The sequence below is a fragment of the Ovis canadensis genome, chromosome X (genome assembly GCF_042477335.2).
Source record: "Ovis canadensis isolate MfBH-ARS-UI-01 breed Bighorn chromosome X, ARS-UI_OviCan_v2, whole genome shotgun sequence".
In the NCBI taxonomy this organism is placed as follows: domain Eukaryota; kingdom Metazoa; phylum Chordata; class Mammalia; order Artiodactyla; family Bovidae; genus Ovis; species Ovis canadensis.
In genome coordinates, this window is record NC_091727.1 from 105,792,486 (window position 1) to 105,813,176 (window position 20,691).

Genomic DNA, 20,691 nt, shown 5'->3' on the forward strand with positions numbered 1-20,691 from the left:
TCTCAATCATTTCCATTGTTCTTCATACCGGATCTGTTTATATCCAGTAACACATCCCTTCAGCCTGAAGAACTTTCTTCAACTTTTCTTCTAGTGCAAGTCTTTGGGTGACATATACATTTATATTTGTCTGAAAATATATTAAATGTCATCTCTATTCTTGAAAGAATCTTTCTCTGAATGTAGAATTCTGAATAAATAGATATTTTTTATTTCTTCCTGTGCTTTGCACTTTTAAGACTTGTTTCCCTAACTTCTGGCTTTTACTGTTTCTGAAAGAAAGTTCTTGCGGGTATGTCAATTAATTAAGGGTTTTACCTGCTGATCGTGAATATTTTGCTTTTAAGTCTTTGGATTCTCTTATATTCTTTTAAAGATTGTTGATTTTGTTTTAGTGGTCAGTTTACTTCATTGAACATAAGCTAGAAATTGTCTCTTTGATGGCAACTCAAATCTCAGCTGAGTTTTTCACCTAGGCTGTGTAGTTTGGAATCTGCTCTGTGCTTTCATGGTTCAGGGATCATGAAGAATTTGAACAGTTTTTATACACAGAATTTGGATTCCTCTCTCTTTGGCTGACTACTTTCTGGGATCCCCTCCTCACTTTCCAGTGGCTGTCCAGTGGTGCCCTGAACTCTCTCTATTTCTTTAGGATATAAAGCCCGTGGATATTCTATTTAAATTTAGCCACGTTGTGAGGTTCTAGCTGTAGTCTGCTCTCAAAATAGAAGTCCCTTTAAAACTGGAAGACCCACATGCTTCTTCCAAGAGTCAACTCTTCTTCAGAACGTACCTGCTTTTGTTCATCCTCTAATGCCATCAAGTAGTTAGGGAATTGGTTTGGTTTTTTGTTGTTGTTATTATCCAGGGAAGGGTTGATCTGGTAGGAGTTCAGTCCTAACAGCTCATTTGTCACTCAACTACTAAACCTGCAAATGTTTTATTAAAAGTTGTGTTGAGTAAGACTATAAGGGGAGAGGAAAGAGGATGGAAGGCAGTGAAATCAAAGGATTTGACATGGGAAGGTGAACATGGCAGAACCTTAAGGGAAAGTCCAGAAATCCATGTGAGTTAGAGATGGAAGTTGTTTTGTGGTCAACAGTTCTGTCTAAAATGGGAGGGATTCAAGAATCGTCAGCTGCTAGAGCTCTGGTTATAGAAGGAGAGCCTATGCAGGGCAGAGTGCACAAAGTTTGCTTTGTCTATTGAGACTGTCCTCAGCCTCAACATGCCCCTTTGCCTCTGCCTTAAGACCACTCCAAAGTTTTGTTACCCATTTAAAAAGACCCTGCTTTCCCTTGTCCTTAATTCTGTTTATTTCCTCAACATTTTCAAGACTTTCCCACCTAAAAAGCATGCCTTTTAACCTTAGGAAATTCGCAACATACATAATGATGAATTAATGGGAATCAGGCGAGAAGAAGAAATGGAGATGTCTGATGATGAAATCGAAGAAACAACAGAAAGAAAAGAAACTGAAGAATCAGGTAAAGAAAATCCTGCTTTGCTTTATGTAACTAACACCTACTGAGAGGGACGATGCTTAAAACCATTAACCACTGGGAAGGCATAGGCACAAACCCATCAGACTGGAGCCAGCTAAAAACAACCTGTGAGACCACATAAGTACACACTGGCTGAATGTCAACTATGTGGCTACAGGACTTTTTATAGTCTTAATTTACTCCCATTTTCCATCATTAAAAGTAGACTTTTTATCCTAGGAGCACTGGATATTTAGGCATCTTTGTTCTATATTTGACCTTGATTTATATGTTCTACAGTAGAAACCAGAAAATGGTTTATGTATAAATAGCCGAACTTTTAGGAAAAATAACTAGATATCTATATCACTTATACTTTACACCAAAATTAATAACAAGTGGATTGAAGATTCAAATGACAAAATCTATATGTAGCAAAAGAGATTTTGGAAAATGTAGGAGTTGGTTATATAATTTGGGTTGAAGATCTCCAAAGATAGAAATCATAAAATATATTTTTGATAAATGTATCTGCATAAAAGTTAAATATTTCTGTTTAAAAATCACAGAGTTAAAGAAACAATCTACAAACTAAGCAGAAATATCTACAATATATGAGTCTGCCTATCCACTGCTTTCCATTGTGGTTACTTTGAGGCTTATCAGGAACCAAACAAGGGTCTACAAACAGCTGTCTGGGTAAAGGTTTTTGCTGTTACCTAACCTAGTCAGGCCCTCACTGCAAGGTGATGGCCGTGGGATAAGTCCCCAGAGGAACTCAAGTGGCAAACCTGGTGAACAGTATAGCAAGAGCACCCTTCAATTCCATAACAAACCGTCTTGGAAAGGGGATTGCTATGGGAGAAACGAAAATCTCAGCTATAAGACCAGCGTCTTCAGGTAAACCATTCTAGATAATCCTAGCAGTCCATAGGCACATCAGACAGGACACTGGACTAAAGTTAGAACACAGAGAGTTCTAACCCCAGCTCTGCCTTTCTTGACCTAGGAAGGCCTTCTTCCTCAGTGAGCCTCAGCTTCCATGTTTATAAGAAATACATTATAAAAAACATCTTAATATAGATTTTGTAATGGTTAAGTGAATTCCTTCATTCCTTTATTAGCCATTACATTCCAAGAACTGTGCTAGACATTGGGGATATGGTAGTATACCGCCCCTACTGTGTGTATGTCTGTGTGTCTGTGTGAGAGACAGAAAACAGATAGATTACAATGCAAATTAGAATTTATTGGTGTTTGCATATTGAAGTGAGCAGCTTTAGCCACTTGCCCTAACCCAGAATCTTCACTCGTAAGGAAAAGAAAAAGCACCATTCAGACTGTTTTTAAAGCATTCATTAGCTGTTATATCTGAATCTCCTTTATTTTTGCCATATGTTAGATCCCTAAACATATAAGTGTCCATATATATCAAATAAACCCTTCACAATCAGTGGATAAGTAACATTTTCAGAACAGGGAACTAATAACTGCAAACACATACTATAAACTTATAGCCAGAATAAACCAAAAAAATGTAATAATAATTGAACTACTCAAATGATCTAAGTGTTTAACTGAGATATTTTATAGCTGATTAATCTTTGACTTGTAGGATTGCCTCCACCTCAATGTGTGCAGTATTGTATACAGTGTTAATCCACTGTTACCCTGAAATGAATGCAGCGATAAGTTTGAGCATCCACTTGATAAATTGCTGAGTTTGAGGAGTTATTTGGAGAGGAGAGGGGTATATGGGAGATTCAGATTGAATGTACTTACTAGGGTTATATAATTGCATTTTGCTCTGTATCTCTTTTGAGTTAAAAGCTGTATTGGCTACTGCACAGAATCTTATTCGTTTAGAGACTGGAAACTCCCTGACAGATCATCTTATAGCTATTTTCCTTCCTGTTCCACATGCCAGGATGCTGCTTTGTCAAATAAAGCTATCTACAATAGACTTAATGGAGCTTACCAAATAGCTTTTCTCCCAGAAGGTTTCAATTCATTTTAATTCAAGGACTTTTGTGCATTTTTCTTCCCCTCGATCGTACCTAATTTTGTTATCACATGTCTATAGTACTCAACTGCAGAAATCCTGCTCAGTATGAGCCAATGAGCAGGGCCTCCATTTTTATCTCAATCAGCTGTATGTTTTAGTTATTGCTTGGCTCCAATTAAAAGCTTAAACAACTAGATCTCAAAGGCTTTTTTTCCCCTCCCTCTCCATGCTACCAAACTTGAATTTCAGGAGCCTATAGCATGCTTTTAGTTACAATTATTTCCCAATGAAAGTATGCATCAAAGCTAGCAGTCTGTCACCTTTACTTGAAGTGCCACGAAATTTCTATTCTGTGAGATTCTCTATGCTAGCTAACCTCTATTTGTGATTCAGAACTGGAAATACTCTTGCCACGGAAGAAAGGACTGCTGTGCTCAGAGCAATGTGTTGAAGAGGGAGAATCACATCAAAGCAAATCATGATAGTGTGAAACTATTTCATTCTATTGTTAGCCATGATGGAAAGTACATGTACTCAGTAAACATAATAGCTATTCCCTTTCGGTATGTATCTTCTGCTTTCTTCACTTAAACTGGTGGTTTTCAGATTTGGTGTGTGTGTGTATACATATATATATATATATATTTTGGTGTGTGTATACACACATACATATATAAATCATTGGGCTACCTTTTAAAATTCAGACTTCTGGGCTGCAGAGTCTGATTCAATAGGTCTGTAATAGAGTTTGGGAATCTAAATTTTATCAAGCATCCTAAATGATTTCTATGATCATGGTCCAGGAAGTTCATTCAGAAAACATTGACTTAGACTAATTCTCCATTGTTCTAGCCAAAGGTTTCTCTTCAGTTGATATCCAATCTCCTTCCTTTTCTCCTCCTATATCCCATTATTCTCACTTTAGGAGTTGATCAATTAGTTAACAAGCATTATGTCATAAAACCTGATAGGTATAAAGATGTAATATATGTAAATACACATAAAATGTAAGAAATACCACTTGGTGCTGACCTGGAAGATACTGATTAGAATGCAGCAAGGGCAAGAGATATTAGTGTGGGCCAGATTAGTCACCATCAGTGAAAACTGATTAAGGCCTTGAAAGTGAACAAGTTTGGATGAAAGGCAAAAAAAGTAAGAAAGCATCTTGATGCAGAGAGGGAAAAGGCAAAGGAGTAGAGCTTAAAGAGGGAAATAAAGATGATGTGTAATAAGGGTATAAAAGATTGAGTGGGCAAGATAGGTCTAAACCATGGGGGACCATGAATGCCAAGCTTAGAATAGTAGGCAATATGTCACTATAAGCATGTCTCTCAATCATGGCATTTGTATGATAAAACCAACATGAATTATATATTTTAGGAGATAATTTTGGATTGAGAAAGATAAACCAGAGACTTTTATAGGAATTGAGATATAAAATGATAAAAATTGGGAATAGTGAAGGCAACAGGAACTGAGAAAATGGTAGAAGAAAAAAATATAACAGAGAGTATGAGATTAAAGGTGCCAAGAGTCATTTGGGGGGAAATAAACTAAAATCTTGGGTGCCAGATTGGATGTAGATGATGAAGAAAGAAGAGAACTCAGAGTGAGCCTAGGTTTTCTAACCTGAGAGAATAGAAGGTTGGTGACTGTATTAGTTCGCTAGAGCTGCTATAACAAGTACCACAAACCAAGTGGCTTAAACAACAGAAATTTATTGTCTCACATTTCTGGAGCCTAGAAATCTGAGATAAAGGCTCTAGCAGGGATGATTTCTTCTGAGACCTCTGAGAAAAATCTGTTCCATACTTCTCCAGCTTCTGATGGTTTGCTGGCCATCTTCAGTATTCCTTGGCTTGAAGATGCATCAGCTCAATCTCTTCCTGTTCACATGGTATTTCCCCTGTGTGCATGTCTGTCTCTGTGCCCAAATTTCCTCTTTCCATAAAGACACCAGTCATATAAATCTATAAGCCTGACCTAATGACCTCATTTTAACTTGATTACTTCTGTAAAGATCCTGTTTCCAAATAAGGTCACATTCTGAGGGCTGCAACATATCTTTTTTAGGAGAACAGATTCAATGCATAACAGCAGAACCGATAGAAATGGACTGATGGATGGGACTTCTTTGCAGAATATAATGAGATCAGCTTCAGATAGTAGGTTGTTGCCATGCTGTGCTCAGTCGCTAAGTCTTGTCCAATCCTTTTGTGACCCCACAGACTGTAGCCCACCAAGCTCCTCTGTCCATGGGATTTTTCAGGCAAGAATACTGAAGTGGGTTTCCATGCCCTCTTCTAGGAGATCTTCCCAACCCAGGGATCTAACCCACGTCTCTTATGTCTCCTGCATTGCAGGTGGATTCTTTACTGCTGAGCCAGTACATCTTTGCAACCCCATGGACTGCAGCACAGCTGGCTTCCCTGTCCTTCACCATCTCCCAGAGTTTGCTCAAACTCATGTCCATTGAGTTGGTGATTCCGTTCAATCATCTCATACTCTGCCACCCCCTTCTCCTCCTGCCTTCAATCTTTCCCAGCATCAGGGTCTTTTCCAATGAGTCAGTTCTTTGCATCAGGTGGCCAAAGTACTAGAGCTTCAGCATCAGTTCCCCATGAACTATAGCCTGCCAGGTTCCTCTGTCTATGGAATTCTCCAGGCAAGAAGATTGGAGTGGGTTGCCATTCCCTTCTCCAGAGGTTCTTCCCGACCCAGGGATTGAACCCGAGTTTCCTGCATTTCAGGCAGATTTTTTACTGTCTGAGCCACCAGGGAAGCCCAGGAGGTAGTTAGAAGATAAATATAAATGATTTGTATACAAATCAGGGTTGAAGAAAGTAGAAGGAAGAGAAGATAGTATTGATAGTACAAAGGTGTTGGCTGAAGTCTGGAGGATATAAATAAATGAATGTGAAAGACAAGTGAGAAAGAAGAGCAAAGGACTGAATACAGAACTTCGAGAACTACCCACAGCAAGGAAGAAGGAAAGGAAGAGGAGTTTGCAGAAGACTTAGAAAAAGAACAGTCTGAGAAGCTGGAAGAAAACTAGAAAAGCTTTGGATTATAGAAGCCACAAGAAGAATTTATAGAAGTAGGGAGTAAATAACATTAGCAGATGTTATGAAGAAGAAAGGGTAACACTGTTGAGCAAGAGCTATTTTAGTAGAGTGATAGAGGTAAGGGCCAGAACATATGACAAATAAGGAGAGAAAGTAGACAAAGACCACAGGTCCCAAAGTTGGTGATGGTGGTGGTGTAGTCACTAAGTTATGTCCGACTCTTGTGACCCCGTGGACTATAGCCCACCAGGCACTTCTGTCCATGAGATTCTGAAGGCAAGAATATTGGAGTGGGTTACCATGAGCTCCTCTAGGGGATCTTCCTGACCCAGGGATTGAATCCAGGTCTCCTGCTTTGCAGGCAGATTCTTCACAACTGTGTCACCAGGAAAGCCCACGAAGTTGGGTATTGAGCAAAAGCAAATACAGGCTTTTTAAATGGGAACTATAAGTGATGACAAAGTTAAAGTTAAGTTGTTGTTTGTCATTCAGGAGAAGAGAAGGAGGCCATGGAGAGTGTGAGGTTGAAGATGCTTGTGAATGAAAGAGTACTTATGGATAATTATGGAAGTGAAATCCTAGAGAAGAGTAATGTGAAGTGATCTGAATTCAAATGAAGTTTGCTTTAGAGAGGGGAGAACCCTCTTCCTCTAAGATAAGAGAAATGAAGCTAAAAGTATATATGCAGCCCATATAACAAGAGATTGGTCATCTGTGGATAAGAGAAATGACTTGGAACAGAGACCATGAGGAGAGAGGAGCAGATCTGTAATAAATACTCTGAGCAGTATGGAAGGAAGAAATCAGTGAGAGATGAGCGATCCATCAGCAAGGGCCAGCATGAGTCTCTATGGACTAGAACTGCCCAGCTCTGCAACTTCGCATAAAAGTCCTCTGCAGCTCAGGATGACTAGCAGAGCAAGTTGAGTCAAGTGACCATGAGTTAGGAATTGGCATGGTAAACCTGATCAAAGGTTTTCAGGTACGTGAAGGAATAAGAATTCCTGAGGAGTATGCAGCAGAAAGCAAAGAGTAGACTGGGTGAAGTTGGCCACTCCAGGGCATAAAGATCCCAGCAAGGAAAAAGATCAGAGTCTCAGGGTGATGAGGGACCGTGACAATAACTGATGGATGAACACACTGTGTTTAAGAGGGGAGTGTAGAGATCTCAGAGGAGAAACAGTGAAATCCCAAGTGTGTCCATGCTGGCAAAAGTCTGACTGAAGTACTGACCTGCAGAGAAAAAAAAAGCAAGGCTTTTTGAAGTCAAGGGACTCACTTGAGATTTTGTCTGAACTGGCCTTCATGGGTATTGTTCATATCTCCCACTTTTTCTTCCCACTCTTTGTTTTGCTTTTTTCTCTTTGTGAATCACTCCAGCTCGAGCTTCTTTTTGAACCTTGAGAGGAGTGTTGCTCATTTTTCCTTCTATATTTTGGTAACACTTTTTAGCATCTTTCTTCTAAAATATGGTAACATTTTTAGCATCTCCTTTTTTATGATTTTTTATTAGAGTATAGTTGCTTTACAATGTCGTGTTAGTTTCTGCTGTACAACAAAGTGAATCAGTTATACATATACATATATCCCCTCCCTCTTGAGCCTCGAGCCTCCCTCTGACCCCCACTCCCATCTTACCCTTCTAGGTCATCACTTGTAATGCAGCTTTGTAAGGGTGGCTGACTCTCTAAATTTACTTCCATTAATTTTTGTTTGTTTGTGCTTTTTGTACCATTGAAGAAACCTAGGTATAATTTTTTTCATACCTAAAAGCACAAAGTCCTTTCAGATCTTTTGTTGTAGAAAAACATGTCTGTGATTTTGCTCCAAGTGGCTCCTCTAAAAGGAGGCATTCACAGCTGCCTTCATACTTTCATATCTGCCGTGATGAACTGGCAGCCTTCAGATCTGAAGAGCAATCCCCATAAAGAGAAATTTTTTCCTATATAGGAAATCGTCAAAAAGGAGAAGCTGGGAACTAATGATGGCAGGAAAAGAATAAATTCACTGTACTATACTCTTTAGTATTAGGACTGATGGATTCACCTACTCAAACATATTATTAAAAGGGAATATTGAACTTTTCAATGTTCTGGCAATGTACAAAGAACTCCAACTTCTGAAATAGGCCCAATTAATACTAAGTCTGTGAAAGTAAAGGCTTGGTGTCCTCATTAAAATGACAAAAACCTTCACTTTAAAGAGTGGGAAATATATTTTGTAAGTGAGGGCCCCCATTTTCTTTTGCTTAGTGACAGGTCCAAACTGAAGAGATTATTATCTGCTCCCGCTTAGCTGCAACAGTCCATCTCTGCTTATCAGGATGCCCTTTCTCCCAGAGGGGGAAAGCAGTCTTGCCTCCTCATTTTCTCAGAGGGAAAATATTTTCATATTTCAACTGGAGAAGATGCCTCTAACCATTCTCCTAGACCTCTATCCTCTTCTCTGCCATGTTTCTCTACATGACTTGTAGGACATGAACACAATTACTGGCCTGCAGTACAAGAAGAAACAAAAAGAGAAAGATGAAATATCACTATTTTGTATTGAGCTGTGTGGCTTGCCAGTGGACAGACATGCATACCGAAGCAGAAATACCTCACTGTCCATCTGAAGCAGCCACTGGATTTGCAGAGTAACCTCTGTGCTGTTCAGCCTTACTCCAGTTCAAGATGCTATCACTGGTACTGACCCAGCGAAGCAAATCAAATATTTCTTCCCCTGTTTGGCAGATAGTCAATGTCTCTTTTTGCATCCTGTTCCAAATATATAGTCATCTTCATCTTTAGTATCTTCTAAGGAAATGGTTCAGTATTCTTACCTGGAGAATTCCATGGATAGAGGAGGCTAAGCAGGCTAGTCTATGGGGTCGTCAAGAGTCGGACATGACTGAGTGACTGACACTTTGGTGTTGTGATTATTAAGAACACTGCCTGTCTGAGACCAACTATCCCAGCCACTGGGAAGATGGCAAGGATAGATATTATTTGCCGTGCTGTGAATCCAACTTTCACTTCAAAGATGCAAAATCTGTGTGATTATGGCAACAACTAAAATCAGTAATAAAACCAAACATAAAATGAATGTATTGTGCCAAAGATCTCTTATAAGTTTTTAAGCAAAAATGCGAGGTTTGAAACTGCTATATCAAGATAATTACATGGCCATTCACAGAAAACAAACGTGGACACTGAGAACATGTCTCAACACTACTCTGGTGAGAAGGCATTTCTCACCAGATTCTGCCTATCACATTGTCACTCTCTTCTTTGGATTGTTGTTGTTGTTGTTCAGTAGCTAAGTCATGTCCCACTCTTTGCGACCCTATGGACTGCAGCACGCCAGGCTTCCCTATCCTTTACTATCTCCTGAAGTTTGCTCAAACTCATGTCCATTGAGTCGATGATGCCATCCAGCCATCTCATCGCTCTGTTACCCACTTCATTTGATCACATCAGCCTTCATCAATAACTAATTATTTTAGGATAACCCTCAGATTCAAGGCATTGAATTAAACCCAGCACTTTCCTATAGGCAGCTTTTTTTTCAGGAATAGGAAATGTTTTCACCCTTGAAATATAGTTTTCTTCTATATACTTCATCTTTATAAAGCACAACTTCTTTTTGTTCATTATGTACAGGGTGAATCTTGTCTTTGCAACCCCCTTAGAAAACTATTCTTCCACCATTTATAGCTAATAATCTCAAAGATTTGATTTCAATTACTTTTTTTTACTACCTTCTACCAAAAGTTACTTCCCATAGGTAGCTGAGAAAATTCACACCTTTGTCAAACTGTATGACATTATTTAATTCTTTATTCATTTCATTTATTTATTTCATGTCTTTTTTGGCCGCGCTGGATCTTCGTTGCTGTGCACAGGCTTTCTGTAGTTGCAGCGAGCAAGGGCTACTGTTTGTTGTAGTGCACAGGCTTCTCACTGCAGTGGCTTCCCCGCTTGCGGAGCACAGGTTCTAGGGCACGCAGGCTTCAGCAGTTGCGGCACGCAGGCTCAGTGGCCGTGGCTTGTGGGCTCAGTAGTTGTGCAGGCTTCAGTAGTTGTGGCACGCAAGCTCAGTAGTTGTTATGCATGGGCTTTGTTGCTCTACTGCATCTGGAATCTTCCGGGACCAGGGATCAAACCCATGTCCCCTGAATTAGTAGCTGGATTCTTATCCACTGCACCACCAAGGAAGTCCCAAATTATCTTGTAACATTCTTATACATTCAATGTACAGATTTGTAATTTTGACCCATTTTGATGATACCTCTTTTCTGAACTCTGTATTCTGTTAGGAATCAAAAAGGGAATAAACTACAAATATGTCCATGAATTTGGAGTGTAAACAATAGAGATGAGTGGAATCTCATTTTTTACCATAGTCATAAGCCTGGAACTTGGAAGGAATTCAATAAATGTTTGTTGAATGAATGAAAATCTTCTCATTAAATATTTTGAAGTAGTTTTTATGATTTTTGATCTTGAAAAAATGCCATAACCATAAATAAGTTTAATCTTGGTTTCCCCATGTGTCTTATTTTTCAATTAATAAACTTTAATTTTTAGATCAGTTTTAGGTTCATAGCAAAATTGAGCAGGAAGTACAGAGTTCCCAAATACCTCCAGTCCCCATATACATACAGTCCCCCACTATCTACATCCTGCACCCCAGAGGTATATGTATTACAGTAGCCAAATACATCCTCATCACCCATACAAAATGTATGTGTGTACACAATTGTAGTATCATACAGAATAGTTTCAGGGACCATAAAATCTTCTGTGCTAAACCTTTTCATTCTTCCCTCCACCCAAACACCTGGTAACCACTGATTTTTTTACTGACTCGATAGTTTTTCCCTTTCCAGACTGGCATATAGTTGGGAACATATAGTATGTAGTCTTTACAAATTGACTACTTTCACATAGTAATATGCAGTTACATTCCCTGCATGTCTTTTCGTGTCTTTGTATCTCATTTCTTTTTAGTGCCACTTATTATTCAATTTTCTGGACATATCACAGTGTATCAGTGGTTAGATAACTACTAAAGAACATTGTGGTTGCTTCCAAGTTTTGGCAGTTATGAATAAAGCTGTTGTAAATATGTACGTGCAGATTTTTGTGTGAACATAGTTTTTAGCTCATTTGGGTAAATACCAAGGAACATGATTGCTGGACCATATCATTAAAGTCTGTTTAGTTTTGTAAGAAACTGCCAAACTGTCTCCCAAAGTGACTGTACCATTTTGCATTCTCACCAGCAATGAAGGAGAGTTCTTATTTGCACCACATCCTCACCAGTCCTTGGTGGTGTCATTGTTTTGGATTTTGGCAATTCTGATATGTTTCTAGTGATATCACACTCCTGTTTTAATTTTCAATTCACTAATGACATATGGTGTTGAAATAATTTCATATGCTTACTTGTCATTAGTATATCTTTGGCAAGGTGTCTGTTCAGATTTGTAGCCCAAATGGGTTGTTTGTTTTCTTATTGTTGAGTTTTGAGAGTTCACTGTATATTTTGGATAACAGTCCTTTATCAGCTGTGTCCTTTGCAAATATTTTCTCCTCAGTCTATGGCTTTTCTTCTTGATATTGTCTTTCACAGAGAAGCTTCTATTTTAATTAAGTCCAGGTTATCAGTTATTTCTTTCATGGATCATCCATTTGGTGTTGTGTCTAAAAACTTATCACCATACTCAAGGTCAGCTACATTTTTCTCTTATGTTATCTTCTAGGAGGTTTATAGTTTAGGATTTTTCACTTAGGTCTATAATCCATTTTGACTTAATCTTTGTGATGTCCAGTTGTTCCAGCATGTTTGTTAAAGAGTCTATTTTTGCTCCATTGTATTGCCTTTGCTCCTTTGGCAAAAATCAGTTGACTCTATTTATGGGGATCTCTTTCTGGACTCTCTAATCTATTTAATGGATCTATTTGTCTTTTCTTTCACCAACACCACACTGTCTTAGTTACTATAACTTTCTGTTAAGCCTTGAAACCAGGTAGCATTGGTCTTCCAACTTTATTCTACTCTTTCAATGTTGAGTTGGCCATTCTGGGTCTTTTGCCTCTCTTTATAAACTTTAGAATCAGTTTGTCAATATCCACAAAATAACTTGCTTGGATTTTGATTGGGATTGTATTGAATCCACAGATCAAGTTAGAAACAACTGATATCTTTATGATATTGCCATCCTATCCATAAACATAAAATCTCTCCATTTACTTAGTTTTTTTTTTATTTCATTCATTTTTTCACTTGAATTCAATGTGAATTGAATGATTTCCACTCATTTTCAACCTGAGTTTTGTAGTGTTCTTCATATAGATCTGGTATGTATTTTGTTACATCTCTACTTAAGTATTTCATTTTTGATGTGCTAATGTAAATAGTGTGTTAGTCACTCAGTCATGTCCGACTCTTTGCAGCCCCACAGTCTGTAGCCCACCAGGCTCCTCTGTCCATGGAATTCTCCAGGGAAGAATACTGGAGTGGGTTGCCATTATATATTTTCATTTTAAAATGATCAAGGGCATTAGACTATAAAAATAACACATTTTAAAAATAGTCTATACTGGGAAATTATCTCCTTTTCTTGTCTGATTGAATTATCTGGGACTTCCAGTACAATGTTGAAAAAAGCAGTGATAAGTGGTGGCATCCTTGCCTTGTTCTTAATGGGAGTGATTCAAGTTTCTCTCTATGATATATGATGTTAGCTGTATATTTTTTGTAGATGTTTATTATCATATTGAGGAAGTTCTCTATTCCTAGTTTACTGAGATTTTAAAATCATGGATGGGTGTTGGATTCTGTGAAATACCTTTTCTGCATCTATTGATACTATCATGCAACTTTAACCTCTTTAACTTGTTAACATAATGAATTACATTAATTGATTTTCAAAGGTTGAACCAGCCTTGCATACCCAAGATGAATTCCACTTGATTGTGGTATATTTCTTCCTATACATTCTTGCACTTGATTTACTAGTATTTTGTTGAGAATTTTTACATCTGTGTTCATGAGAGATAGCAGTCTGTACTTTCTTTTCTTGTATGTCTTCATATGGTTTTGGTATTAGGAAAATGCCAACTTCATATAATGAGTTAGGAAATGTTCTCTGTTTCTATCTTCTGGAAGAGACTGTAGAAATTTTGTATTATTTTCTTCTGTAAATAATTCAACAGTAAATTTATGTGGGCCTAATATTTTCTACTTTCAATTCAGTTTAGTCTCTCAGTCGTGTCTGACTCTTTGCGACCCCATGAATCCCAGCATGCCAGGCCTCCCTGTCCATCACCAACTCCCAGAGTTCACTCAAACTCATGTCCATCAAGTCAGTGATGCCATCCAGCCATCTCATCCTCTGTTGTCCCCTTCTCCTCCTGCCCCCAATCCCTCCCAGCATCAGGGTCTTTTCCAATGAGTCAACTCTTCGCATGAGGTGGCCAAAGTACTGGAGTTTCAGCTTCAGCATCAGTCCTTCCAATGAACGCCCAGGACTGATCTCCTTTAGGATGGACTGGTTGGATCTCCTTGCAGTCCAAGGGACTCTCAAGAGTCTTCTCCAACACCACAGTTCAAAAGCATCAATTCTTTGGCGCTCAGCCTTCTTCACAGTCCAACTCTCACATCCATCCATGACCACTGGAAAAACCATAGCCTTGACTAGACGGACCTTTGTTAGCAAAGTAATATCTCTGCTTTTCAATATGCTATGTAGGTTGGTCATAACTTTCCTTCAAAGGAGTAAGCGTCTTTTAATTTCATGGCTGCAATCACCATCTGCAGTGATTTTGGAGCCCCAAAAAATAAAGTCTGACAGTTTCCACCGGTTTCCCTATCTATTTGCCATGAAGTGATGGGACCAGATGACATGATCTTCGTTTTCTGAATGTTGAACTTTAAGCCAACTTTTTCACTCTCCTCTTTTACTTTCATCAAGAGGCTTTTTAGTTCCTCTTCACTTTCTGCCATAAGGGTGGTGTCATCTGCATGTCAGAGGTCATTGATATTTCTCCCAGCAATCTTGATTCCAGCTTGTGTTTCTTCCAGTCCAGTGTTTCTCATGATGTACTCTGCATATAAGTTAAATAAGCAGGGTGACAGTATACACCCTTGATGTACTCCTTTTGCTATTTGTAACCAGTCTGTTGTTCCATGTCCAGTTCTAACTGTTGCTTCCTGACCTGCATACAGGTTTCTCAAGTTTCTCAATTATTAATTACTGATCCAATTTTTTAAAGTGATAGAGGCCTATTCAGAGTATCTACTTCTTGTGTGTGCATTTTAACAGATTTCAAGGCCCATTTCATCTAGGTTATCAAATGTGTGGACTATGTACTATGTACTGAACTATGGACTAGTTCAGTTCAGTTGCTCAGTCGTGTCCGACTCTTTGTAACCCCATGGACTACAGCACGCCAGGCTCTCCCAAAGCTTGCTCAAACTCATGTCCATAATATTCCTTTATTATCCTTTTAATGTCCATAGGACCTATAGTGATATCCTCTCTTTAATTTTGGACATTAGTAATTTGTGTTTTCTCTATTTTTTTTCTTAGTTAGCCTGACTAGAGGCTTCTCAATTTTATTGATCTTTACAGAGAACCAGCTTTTGTTTTCACAGATTTTTTTTCTATTGAGTTCTTGTTTTCTATTTAATTGATTTCTGATCTATTTTTACTATATATTTTCTTCTGCTTACTTTAGATTTAATTTGCTCTTCTTTTTCTAGTTTCCTAAGGTGGAAGCTCAGATGATCGATTTAAGATCTTTCTTCCCTTCTAATATATGTATTCAATGCTACAAATTTCCCTCTAAGCATGGCTTTCACTGCATCTCACAAATTTTGAGAAGTTGTGTTTTTTATTTCCATTTAGTTCAAATATTTTTAAATTTCTCTTGTGATTTCTTCTTTGACTGATGTATTTTTTAAAAGTGTGTTGTTTGATCTCCAAGTATTTTGGAATTTTCCATCTATCTTTCTGTTATTGATTTCTAGTTTAATTTCGTCATGGTTGGACAGCATACCCATTGTGATTTGCATTCTTCTAATGTGTTTAGATGTGTTTTATGGTGAAGAATGTAATCTGTCTTGGTGAATGTTGCATCTATGCTTGAGAAGAATGTATAATCTGCTGTTAAATGAAATAGTCTATACATGTCAATTATATCCAGTTAATTGATGGTGCTGTGGGTTCAACTGTGTCATTACTCATATTCTGCCTACTGGATCATTCCACTTTTGATAGAGGGGTATAAAGTCTCTATAATAGTGGATTCATTTATTTTTTTTGTTGCAGTTCTATCAGATTTTGTTTCACTTATTTTGATACTCTATTGTTAGGCTCACACACATTGCTTGTTATGTCTTCGTGGAATACTAATGCCTATATCCCTATGTAATGCCCTTCTTTAGCCCTGATAATTTTCCTTGGTCTGAAGTCAACTCCGCCTGAAATTAGTATAGCTACTCTTACTTTTTTTTTTTTTTACTAGTGTTAGCATAGTGTATTGTTTAACATTCTTTTACTTTTAATCTATATGTATTTTTATATTTTAAATGTTTCTTAAAGATACCATTATAGTTGTCTCTTGTTTTTTTCTTACTCTGACAATATCTGAATTTTAATTGTTGTATTTAGACAATTGATGTTTACAATAATTATTGATGTAGTTGGATTAACATCCACCATATTTGTTACTATTTTTTATTTGTTGCTCTTGTTCTTTGTTGTTGTTTTTTTTTTTTTTGCCTTCTACACATTTCTAGTTCCTTGTGGTTTTAACTGAGCATTTTATATGATTTCTTTTTACTTCTTTCTTAGCATATTGGTTATACTTCTTTTTTTTACTTTTTTAGTAGTTGCCCTAGAGTTTGCAATTTACATTCACAACTAATAAGTCCACTTTCAAATAACCCTATACCAATTTGTGGCCAGTGCAAATATGTTATCATAATATAATCCCTCCTTCCTCCTATTCCTTGTATCATTGCTGTCATTAATTTCACTTATACATAAGCACACACACAAGCATACATAATTGAATGTGTTGTCACTGTTACTTCAAGCAAACTATTATCTGTTAGATCAAGTAAGAATAAGAAAAATTAAAGTTTTTATTTTACCTTCACTTACTCCTTCTTTGATGCTCTTCCTTTCTTAATGTAGATCCAAGTGTCTGACTTATGTCATTTTCCTCTGTCTTAAGAACTTCTTTTAACATTTCTTGCAAGGCAGGCCTAATAACAACAAATTCTCTCAATTTTTCTTCATCTAAGAAGGTATTTCTTCTTTACTTTTGAAGAATAATTTCACAAGGTACAGAATTCCAAGTTGGTGGATTATTTTTCTCTCAGCACTTTGAGTATTCTCTTCATTCTATTCTTGCCTACATGGTTTCTGAGGAAAAGTAGGATATAATTCTTATCTTTGCTTCTCTATAGGTAAGGTGGTTTTTTCCCTCTGGTTTCTTTCAAGATTGTTTTTTCTCTTTAATTTTCTGAAATTTAAATATTACGTGTTTTGGCATTTATCCTACTTGATGCTCTCTGAACTTCCTGGATTTGTGGTTTTGTATCTAGTATTAATTTAGACATATTCTCAGTCATTATTCTTTTACATATTGCTTCTGTTTCTCTTTTTCCTCCTGACATTCTCATTATGTATACATCTTTTGTAGTTGTCTTACAGTTCTTACATTTTCTTTTCTTTGGGGGGGTTGATTTTTTTTTTCTTTTTGTGTTTCAGTTAGGATGTTTCTATTGTCAACTCTTCCAACTCAAAAATTCTTTCCCCAGTCATGCTCAGTCTACTTAGTAAGTCCATTAAGGGGACTTTTTATTTCTGTTCATGTATTTAATTTCTAGCATTTCTATTTGATTCTTTCAATTTCCATCTCTCTGCATACAATATCCATCTATTCTCCCATGTTGTCAACTTCTTGTATTAAAACCTGTAGCATGTTAATAATAGTTGTTTCATTTTCATTTTTGGCCATACCTTGTGGCTTGTAGGATCTTAGTTCTCCAACTAAGGATTGAAGCTGGGCCCTCACAGACTCAATTGAGAGAATTTATTGAAAGCATGGGGTCCTGACCACTAGACCATCAGGAAATTACCAGTAATAGTTGTTTTAAATCCCTACTCTGATAACTCCAACATTTCTGCCATATCTGACTGTTTCTGATCCTTGCTCAGTCTCTGCAAACTATGTTTTTTACTTTTTAGTATGCTTTGTAAATTTTGCTGAAATCCGGACATGATGTACTAGGTGAAAGGAGCTCTGTTAAATAGGACTTTTTTGGTATGGTGGTAAGTCATGGTGAGAAGAGAATCATTTTATAGTCCTATGATTAGGTCTCAGTCTTTTAGTGAGCCTGTACCTCTGAACTTCATAAGTGGTCCTCAGTTTTTTCTCCCCACTTAGGCAGGACAGAATGGCTAGAGGGAGCTGGAGCTGGTTGGTTCCCCAGGTTGGTTAGGCTCTAGTACTACTCCGGTAGGTTAGGTTCTGGTTAAATAATTTCTTCTGAAGGCAATTCTTTTACAGAAGAACATGATGCTCTGGCATATTTCAAAAGGGTTTCTTTCTCCCCTCCCCTGCTGGAGGCACATAGGAATTTTTCTCCAGTGTTCACTCTGAGGACCAGGTGGAGCTTCTGTACATGAGACTCACAAAAGCGTAGGAACCAAGCTATGACTGGGTCTCCCTGGACTTTTTAACTCTCAGACTTGTCTACACTGAGCCTCCAGCAAATTGCCAAGTATAGTTTAGGTTTTCCTACCTTGTTACTGTTTCCTGTGACATCTGCTGATGGCTTTCTGGTCTGGTAAGTTGTGATCCTCTGTATTCACCTGTTGTCTTTCCAATTGGAGGTGTATGAGTTTGCATTGTTGCTTCATTTCTCTGTTGTATCAAAGAAAAGTTGTTGATTTTTTTCAGTTAGTTCAGCTTTTTACTTGTTGTTAGGATAGAATGGTGACTTCTAAGCTCCTTACATGCTAGACCATAAACTGGAAGTCTTTTTTTTTTAATGCCTCACCACATGGCTTATAGGATCTCAGTTCCCTAACCAGGGATCAAATCTGGGCCCTCAACAATGAAAGCACAGAGTCCTAACCATTGGACCACCAGGGAATTCCCCAGGAAGTCTTGTGTCTTAAGTTTTACATTTACCTTTCCTCTATAGGACCAGAGGAAGCTGCATTTAAAAACTGCATTTTTTAAAAAACAACTGTAAGCAAAGTTATTGAGTGGACAGTCATCAGTTCAAGACAATTAGCCTTCTATTTTATTATTACGGACTCATCATTTGCTGCATTTCAAGTAAAAGTAACTGATGTTACCTAGAAATACTTTAGTGATGTTTAGAGAGAAGAATTGAAACATGATGGGGACTTTTGTGTGTTGGAATTCTGTGTTTGTTTACAAAAATGTCTTTGTCCTTTTGTATCCATCTCTTGCTATGATAGCCAACTCAGACCTAGAGTTTCTCATTGAGAGACTTTTCATACATGTCAGTTTAAAACACCAAGTCTTCATGGGGCTAAGGTGAACCACAACAGAACCTGGATATATGGTTTTTCCTACTTTATATTAATTGTTTAGCTTTAGTATCACAGGCAGAAGCTCTGAAAGAAGAAAATGACAGCCTCCGTTGGCAGCTAGATGCCTACCGGAATGAGGTAGAACTGCTCAAGCAAGAACAAGGCAAAGCCCACAGAGAAGATGACCCAAACAAGGAACAGCAGCTGAAACTCCTGCAGCAAGCCCTGCAAGGAATGCAACAGGTAAAGGCATTTTGGTTTTCTGAGCTTTTTGGAAGGCTAGTAATCAGCTCCTCACCTGTAAAAGGGCCCCCAGAAGCAAATAGGATAGTAAACCTCTTCTTCTTGATATTCTGTTTTCTGGCATGGCTGAGCAAGGGATTACATATTGTAGTTCATGTAATCTTTGGTAAATATAGAGAAAACAATGGATCACCAGTTTCCAAAGATTGTGTGTTCAGTAAAACATACTTAGCAATAAAACTACACTGAGCATAACCTAATCTTTTCTTTATGCTACCAAATATACTTTAGGATTTGAACAGAGTCTCAAGGTCATTATGAAGAACCTTAATTACTTAGGTAAGCATAAGTACTGGTGAATAAGTATCTAGTTGATACAATGCTAAATAATACAGTCTTTAAGAAGAAATGACCGGAATCCTACCCTTGATTTGGGTGGAAGGAAGGATGTTATAGGCTTTTAAGTATCAGTGCTTTGGGGTACATAATACCAATTTGCTTTTGTTTTGTTTTCACAGTTGTTTGTGTGAATGAGTTTACCTGCACATTATCCCAAGTGTAAAAAGTAAAGTAAATAAGTGCATCCAACTGTAATTGCATTCAAAAACAACACTGTGTAATAGATGCTCAATGTCTAGAAGTTTTACATGGTTATCACCCCAACAAGCCTACTATTTAAAGATACAGCATCTGTTCCCATTAGAGCAAAGGAGTACTACTTCTCAGTAAGGGTACTATCCTCTTCTGTATTGCCAGACTACTAGCCATTTTCCTTACAACTTAAATTGTGCAATAATTTTTTAGTTGTGTGCCTCAGAATTATCTAGGGTGAAGCTTATTGATGGTTAGAAATCACAGATTGTGAACATGGAATCTCTTCTGGCACTAAGAGCCCCATGTTCCTATTGCTTCTGCTATCGTTGTCTTCCTATGTGACAAGCAAGATCACATTAATATTTTACCTTTCCTATTAACAAAATGTGTGAAGTAATGGTTACCTTCCTTTTACTGTCACCATGGAGTTTAATTAGAACATGTAAGTTACATCAGAGATCTTTCCACCAAAAAAATACATCTCCTCAGCTAGACATCAAAGAATTTTGACAATGTACATTGTACTGTGTCTTTTATCCTTCTCAACTGTCTTTTGCAAGCCTCTGAAAAGCAAAACATTTTCCCATTGTGGTTTTCCCCTCTTTCCTTGATTTTGAAACCACTCCAACCTAAGAATGGAGCAGTTCAGTTGAAAACTAATGAACTTTTTGTTTTCATTCCATCGCTTCAAAAACCTCAGTGAGACAATTAGGTCTCTACCTCCTGAAA

General features: G+C 37.6%; 1 protein-coding gene across 44 annotated transcripts in view; it reads left to right on the forward strand.

The window, feature by feature from the left end:
* Positions 1-20,691, forward strand: part of ENOX2 (ecto-NOX disulfide-thiol exchanger 2) — a 284,254-nt gene that overhangs the window by 251,508 nt on the left and 12,055 nt on the right. For 25 of the 44 annotated variants that reach the window (XM_070292040.1, XM_070292014.1, XM_070292038.1 and 22 more), the window contains 2 exons: positions 1,373-1,487; positions 19,187-19,368. In XM_070292040.1, the coding sequence (XP_070148141.1) occupies positions 1,373-1,487; positions 19,187-19,368 (297 nt within the window). The remainder of the gene's footprint in view (positions 1-1,372; positions 1,488-19,186; positions 19,369-20,691) is intronic. The other 19 variants (XM_070292034.1, XM_070292025.1, XM_070292028.1 and 16 more) reach the window with 1 other exon arrangement.